This window comes from Miscanthus floridulus, chromosome 6, assembly GCF_019320115.1.
Source record: "Miscanthus floridulus cultivar M001 chromosome 6, ASM1932011v1, whole genome shotgun sequence".
Taxonomy (NCBI): Eukaryota; Viridiplantae; Streptophyta; class Magnoliopsida; order Poales; family Poaceae; genus Miscanthus; species Miscanthus floridulus.
The window spans coordinates 123,685,422-123,692,890 of NC_089585.1; the positions used below are offsets into that span (position 1 = coordinate 123,685,422).

Below are 7,469 nucleotides of genomic sequence, written 5' to 3' on the forward strand. Positions count from 1 at the left end.
GGATCCGCCGCACGCTGTTCACTGGATCCGCCGGAGAAGGGAGGGAGGGAGGACACGGGGAGTGTTGGATCCCGCCGCCTCCTCGCGAGAGCGCCGCTGCAGGGGGGGCACGCGAGCTCCACCGCAGAGCGCCGCTGCAGGGGCCGCGCGAGAGGGAGGGAGAGGGTCGCCGTTGTTGCGCCGAGAGAGAGTGGAGGAAGGGCCGGAGGGAGAGAGATTGGAGGAGGGAGAGATCGACGGCGCGTGAGGGAGAGAGGGCGTTGCATCTGAGATGTAGGGAGAGAGGTAGGGGCTGGCCGGGCCGGCTGGGGCTCTTAGCAGGCTGGCGGGTCGGACCGCCAGCGGGCCTCTGGTTCTGTAGCAGGCCGTGCCGTGATGGCCCACGTGCCTGGGATAAGGCCCAGGCACGGCCTGCTCCTCTGGGCCGTGCTAGCCCGGGCCAAAAAAATGGGCCTTGGGCCAGGCCGACGGGCTCAGGCTATATGGCCATATATAGTCGGGCCCAGTCGCACTGGGTTTAGGGTTGGGACTATCCACACCACATTTTTTTCCCCGTCGCACAGGTAACAAAAGGCGGCTTTAGGAACTGCAATCTTCACTTGGGAGCTGGGAGAAGCGCATCTGATGCGCATGTTTAGGTTTAGCATCTGGTCCTTGTCAGCATCTGGCTGTGCGCCTGTGCCCGCTGTTCAAGTAGGAGCATGTCCCCGCCATGTCCCCGTGGCCAGTGACCACCTTCCGCTTCATGGAGCTCTCTGAACTGAATAATCAGGAAGGGAGGGACTATACAAAGATCCACGACTAATCACAAGTATTACTAGTATTTACCATCGGTGCAACAAAACTGAGCTTCCGTCGTAGCTCGTGTTTGGTAACGAACTAACGATGAGAGCGTGAGGACATTCATGGGCTATTGGGAGCCGGATAGGCATGTCGCCATTCAAACCAGATCCAAAACAGCAGCCCTTATGGACGTCACACGACAAGGCACGCGTATGGGCTGGATCTCTTCACCGGCACGGCGGCACCGGCCGTGGTACAAGAACAGCAATCCTGAAGTAACACCTCACATGCCGCGGACACCGACTCGGGGGGCCAACAGTTTTTGCTGCTGAAAGCAAAATGATGATGGGGACTGGAGGATTTCTGTGTGTTGCTCGTAAATGCACGGGTAGAAACTTCAGCGAACTGAATTTGAGCCAGTAAAATGAAATCTCATACGAGCAGGTGAATAGCTGCAGAAAAACTTGAACTTCAGGAAATTTCAGTTAACTGCATCCAAGAGAGATGTTCGGTGAGCACAACTTTAATTTCTGGTAGTTAGCCTAAAAAATTCCGATCGCGCCGTCCACAAATTATTCTGGTTGATTAGTTCGATTCTTGAGCAAAAGTCACACTCACACCCATGCCTCTAATCAGTCTCCTCCCAAATACCATCAGTAGTACAGTGAACACTTATCCGCTGACGGCCGTGCTATCCATGCCGAGACACGATAGCCCCCCGGCCCCAACTAATCCCACCGCAAAAGCCCCGTTTTCGTGCTCAAAAGTTCCGATTCGGCGTTATGATGACGCCTCCTCAATCAATCAGCCAGCCGTCCACTGATTCCCTCGTCGACAGCCGTAGTGTGCTCGGTGCCCGATGCCATGCTTTCCCTCCATCTTTCTATCTTAAATCTTCCGTGCCCGTCTTAAGCATGCGTGTACCTGCCCTATTGGCCTGCCTTCCACTGGTTCACTTCTCCGGTTCTCCTTCTCCTGCTCTGCCTGCTTGGCTGCTCCGCTTGCCAGTTGAGCGGGGCCGTGCCTGCGCAGCAGCGATGAGGGACTGGGCGCCGTCGATCATCGCGACGGCGCTGTTCGCGCTCCTGTGCCCGGGCGGCGTCCTGCAGATGCCCGGCCGGCAGCGGCCCGTCGACCTCATGAACATGAAGACCAGCTTCCCGTCCATGCTCGTCCATGCCATCATCTACTTCCTGCTGCTCATGCTCTTCCTCGTCATCCTGCAGCCTCATCTCTACATCTGATGTGAGCGTAAGTGTTTCCCCCCTTGCAGAAGCTCCTAGCATGTTTTAATTTGTTGGGGATGTAGTTTGGGCCTTAGCTTTGAAACTGTATGGATCAGAGGATTATATATAGTATGTAAGATGCCTCCTGAAAACTTTTAATTTGGTTCAGAGTTTCAGACTTCAGAGTGTCAATTTATTCGAACCGAAGTTTCATGTCAATTTTCTGTCTCCTGCAGCATGACGTGCATGGTTAGCACAATATGGCAACAGCGTAGATTTTCAGTGTCTGATTCTAATCTTTGACAGGAGCAATTTGAGGTTCATAGAGTGACTAGTGCAAATCTGTGCACCTGTTAGTGTTCTGATATGTGTCCCTTATCTAATCTCATATAGCACTACCCGTAACTCAGAAATCCTTAGGACGGGAAACCAGCTATCACTAGTACAGTAGTACTTTATTAGTTTGCAGATCTGTAGGTAGAAAAATAGGAAAATCTAGACCACAAGCAGAATCATCATTTGTTAAATGGTTTAGTCATGCTGTCCAGTGAGTTTCTCCTGTATTGATAGATACAACCGGGTTAGAGCTTTCCGGTGGCATCCCCAAGGTCCTGAGTTCGAATCCTCATGGGAGCGAATTTTAGGTTGGGGGTAAAAAAAATCCCCTCGCTGTGCCTCCCTGTGTGGGACAGCCCGGCCTGTGGCAACGGTGGCGGCGCAACCTGGGGGTTGTGGCAGTGGTCGCTGGCCTAGGGTACGGTCTACTTCCCGGGTGAGGCCGGGGTTCGGAGATTTTCTTGGTCGGGGTACTGAGACTTTCTCCTTAGTATAAAAACCGTGGGGCGGTCTTTACCCACCGGCTGAGTTTTTTTAGATACAACTGGTAGTTTACCTGACGGCCTTTTCATCACCAGAAAAGAGAAACAAAAAACATGTCCAGTTACAGCAACTAGAGATAAAACAGATTATGGGGTGCTAACAGCTGAAAGTAAGACGCAATATATCGGATTTATTGTTTGCGTTTGCCTAGGTTAATTGCAGATTCATACTGCTGGAAAGTAAAGGCCAGCCACTACTTCGACTTGACGACGGTCACAGGGCATGATGCATTCGACAGCACGTAGTTCGTCACACTTCCTAGCAGAATCCTGCAGGTTCACGGAGCAGATCATGAAACGGTCAGAGTAAGCTAGATATGCAAGTGATACGCGTGTTGTATCTATCATGTCGTCGCCACATTATAACCGTATATGATTGCGTTTTGTGTCCGATGAATCATGAACGACGCATTGCCTGTTATGATTCTCAGAACCTCGAGCAGATGGTGAGCCTGAATGGTTGTTCAGGAAAACTGCTAACGCCATTGCTGCAGCGTACGTACCTTTGGATCTGGCCGAGGCCACGGCTGCCCATGACGAGCGACTCGAGATGGAGCTCCTCCACCGCGTCGCACACTTTCTCCCTCGGGTCACCCCAGTACATCTTGATCACCACGCACAGCTGTTCGTCCAGCATGGTGCATGCGTACAACAGCTCAAACCGTATCAGTATCACCATCTACACGCAGCTTGCCTTGGATCGAACAGGAAAAGAACCGCAGCACGCACGATGATGGACAGGTGGCGCGCGACAAGAAGCGCACCTCTTTCTGCCGGGCCACGGCGTTGAGCATGTCGAACACCTCGGGGTCCTCCGGCATGTCGTAGCGCTGCCTCACAGGCGGATCCATGAGCTCCTCGAGCGGGATCAGCGCTACCATCGATTCAAATCCAAATCGAACGGCCACATATGAGAAGCTATGGTGATGGATAAACAGATCGGAGACCAATATATAACGCAAGGCAATCGAGTCAAAGCTTGCGTCGTCGCGCAGCAGCTTACGCGATCCGGTGCGGGACCAGAGGACGTTCTTCGCCTCATCCTTGCCGTGGTGGCGGATGTGGAGGAGCACGAGCGTGTCGCCCTTGCGGACCAGGTTGTCGGTCGCCCACCGCAGCGCCTTCTTGCTGCTCGGCGAGAAGTCCATCGCCACGCCGATCCTCCGCTCCGCCATGGTGGTACCGCTCAGCTGCAGACGTTCGAATTCCTCCTAATCGCGGTCTCGTCGTCCGCTAGATTTTCCTCTCGCTTTCACTCCGGCTAGCTATTGCTTTGGCATCGATCACCCGTGACAAACTTGTGGTTTCGTGGAGACGTGGAGTGCGTGCGCCCGGCCGCGGCTCGCCACTTGCCCTTGTGTTGAGCGAGGCGAGAGACGCGCGCCGCGGTGCGCGGGCGGCCTGTCACGGGTGGCGCGCGGGCGAACGCGACGTGGCCTACTGGCATGCCCCGCAGGCTGCAGCGCCGCGCACAGGGACGGGTGTGGGTTGGGGTGGGGCGCGTCCACGGGGAAATACGCTTTTCCCGAAACGCTTTTCCCTCCGATCCGATCTCATAGTTTGTTTGCTAGTGGTTATAAGAAGATTAATGTTGATGTAGGTACACAATGGGGCCGTTCTTTTTCAAACTTGAAAGGGGAACGTTCAAGGTTCATCCTACAAAACAGAGAAGAAAGGCCAAGGTATCGTAGTTTATGGATCCTACTTAGAAGTGGAGTCAAAAGGAAGAAACGTGATGTTTACAACACTGATTTAATTTGATGTTATATATAATATGTTCCTCTGTGTATGGTAATATATACAGTACATGGTAATACAGTACGAGTTGAGTGATGGATCAAGATTCTTGTCTTACATGTTTAGTACTAGCGTCTCCAATGTCATTTCTTGTTTGGCATATGTTCTTCTGTTCACCATACCATTTGCGCGCCAAACATGCATATCCGAAGATTAAAAAAAAAAAAAACTTACCACATTTTCCCACACAGATTGTCATCTGATGTCTAGTCCTTCTTAGGTTCGACGAGAGCAACCAAGTCAGGTTCGACAACCACCACCAAGAACATCGAGGCCTGCTGACAGTCTCCGATACTATGGATGGTCCTGGCCTGAGGTCGTTGGCCTTACAGCAAGCGAGACTAAGAGGAAGATCGAACCATATTCGTCATGTTCGCTCGATCGTATCAGCCATGCTTATCAGCCATGATATAGTGTTTTTCTCTCACAACAAAACAGCATCGGTCTTCTCTGTGAACCAATTGCTAACCATGTGTTACTGCTCAGGACGCGTTCGGCTCTTGGTGGATAGAAACGGCATGGTTGTTAAAACTCCTCGCGTTGGTTAGGCCAGGCAAATTTGGGCTTGGTTTTGTTATCATCAGACGAGCTGCCACCACTGTTCTTACGATCGGTTTCACTATGCGCGTTCATAGACCTTAATGCTGGTTCAGATTACAGTTCCTACTTGAATGCATAAAGTTTTCCTTGATTTTGATTGCGTGTCCAGTCTCAATTCTTAGTGGGTTTGTAATTGGTTTTTATGTAGGGTGGTTAGTTTTCTGAATCTGGTGCTCTGTTGTGTGGCCGAAAATCTTATGGATTGCTTGAGATGTAGCACAATTCCATTCCATTCAATTTTAGTCTGCGGTAGTATATTAGCACAAAAATAAGCTCACCGGACTGAACCAGCAGTACTACAGTAAAGCCTAACCCATCGCGGAGGCTGTTATTGTACATTCTAATAGTATTCGCGGCCCAGCCTACCGAGGCTCTGTACATTCTAAGAGTCGGGCCGGTGCCTAACAAGACCCAACCACACCATTATCGGGCTGGAAAGTTGCTAGTCTTCATGCACCCCTTTGCGCAACGATCCTCTGAATTCCTGACAAAAGCCAGGAAGCAGGCATCAGTCGGCTCAAACAGCCTGAAGAAGGGCCATCTTCCTTTTCTTTTTTTTTGAGCGAATCTGGAGGGACCGAAGCCCCCTACAGCTTCCTCGGTGACGCTCCCGGCATATGGCAATTGACAAGAGATAAACACGTCACAATCAGGGCTAGACAGTAGGCACACTCGTGCGCCTGCCTCAGCTGTTCAACAAGCAAAGCATCTAGGCACTGATATAGTGTAATAGGAGAGCTGTCCCACTCGTGTTTGTTTGCGGTCAGATCCAACTATCGCTCGCCGCCGCTACTTCACCATCTCTCCAGCGGTTTCGGTGGCTCAAATCTCCGGCCATCGTCTCGCACGGCACGTCCAAGTCTTAGTCTTTGGATAGAGAGACCGTACCTGTTCCATCTGCTGCTGCTGGTAAACGCTTTGTGTGCACTAGGCACGGCTAGCCTGTAACTAGGACGGCCTTGTCCGGCGAAAAAACCGCCCCCAAATCATTGGGGCTCGTCGTCGCCGGGTGGGTCACCGGTTAGGTCGCCGGAAGAAAAAGAACGCCGCACCAAGCGCGTTGCCTTCTCTCGCTTTCGCCTCGCAGCGACTGAACCATTAACCGGCGGCCGACAGCCCGAGAGGCCGAGACCTAGCCGGAGATTATTCGTCGCGACAGTTCAGAATGACAGCAGGACACGCAACGCCTCGTCGTGTCTTGTCGACATGCCGTTCGAGTGCGTCCAATAATGGTTTGGTGTACAGTACGTCAGATGTGCAACATGAAGGGGTTACCTACCACACGTACCGTGCGCTCTTCTCTTCTTCTGGTTGATTTGGTGGGGTTATAGGGGCTGATTGCGGGGCAAGTCGGCGCTAGTGGTTTCCGTGAGCTGCTCGGCCGGGCAAAACTTCCCGTCGTCGAATGCCCAACTGCACGTACAATGGAGGTACAGGCACGGTGTGCCCAGCCGCAGGTGCAAGCAACGACAGGGAGGATGGCCAGTACTCCCTGGCCCTGGCCGTTGCCGGATTACATAGACTCTGTCGGTCTATGATGGAGGTTTGGACCTGAGATTAAGACTTGGATTGCACTTCACATCACCTTCGAGAAAAAGGGCGCGCGCGGTTCGTCTTTTTTCAGAACAGCTCCGTTGAATGCACCACCACGACATCCTGAAATCAGCAAAGCAACTTGGCGCATTTGTTGGTGCGCTTCAGGTCCTGCCATTTTCTCACGACAAGCAATTCCGGACAGTTACTGTCGTGGTATCAAGCGGGTAGACCTGGGTACCGATTCTACCAATCGTACCGGCCTATCAGATAAGATAAGAATAGGCCTCGGCCACAAGAGGTTTTGCTCACGTTGGCTCCATTTGGGGGGGATTGATTTGATATACGGCAAGCCATTGAGCAACGGCTTTGCCTGATTCTACTCTTATTATTAAAAGCAAGCCAGTAGAATGTGAGCAGGGTCTTCCGTGATTCTATCTAATTATTGCCTGTAGCGACTTCTTCCACTTGTTTGCGTGCTCGTGCTCATGACCTCTACCCAACCCTAACAGTAAACCCTGGTTGCGAACTTGCTATATGATCGGAAGTTGTCGCGCTGATCGTAATAATATCAGTTGAAACTTTATTCTAAACATGAGTCAGCTGTATAGTCTAGTTTAATCCAGAGGATCTTACTGCAGACATCAATAGT

General features: G+C 51.9%; 2 protein-coding genes across 4 annotated transcripts; one reads left to right on the plus strand and one right to left on the minus strand.

Moving 5' to 3' along the window:
* Positions 1-1,477: 1,477 nt before the first annotated feature.
* Positions 1,478-4,506, plus strand: LOC136459427 (uncharacterized). Of its 3 annotated transcripts, none has more exons than XM_066459282.1 (2): positions 1,478-2,034; positions 4,488-4,506. In XM_066459282.1, exon 1 carries the CDS (start codon positions 1,566-1,568, stop codon positions 2,025-2,027), a length of 462 nt encoding a protein of 153 aa, XP_066315379.1. In that variant the 5' UTR covers positions 1,478-1,565; the 3' UTR covers positions 2,028-2,034; positions 4,488-4,506. The 3 variants fall into 3 exon arrangements, with proteins under 3 accessions (XP_066315379.1, XP_066315378.1, XP_066315377.1); XM_066459281.1 differs by lacking the exon at positions 4,488-4,506 and adding an exon at positions 2,246-2,819; XM_066459280.1 differs by lacking the exon at positions 4,488-4,506 and adding an exon at positions 3,040-3,178 and having other exon boundaries at positions 1,479-2,034.
* LOC136459426 (universal stress protein PHOS32-like) lies at positions 2,975-4,310 on the minus strand. The gene is made up of 4 exons (XM_066459279.1): positions 3,891-4,310; positions 3,652-3,761; positions 3,391-3,509; positions 2,975-3,157 (listed from the first exon to the last, which is right to left on the minus strand). Exons 1-4 carry the CDS (start codon positions 4,060-4,062, stop codon positions 3,082-3,084), a joined length of 477 nt encoding a protein of 158 aa, XP_066315376.1. The 5' UTR covers positions 4,063-4,310; the 3' UTR covers positions 2,975-3,081.
* Positions 4,507-7,469: the final 2,963 nt, after the last annotated feature.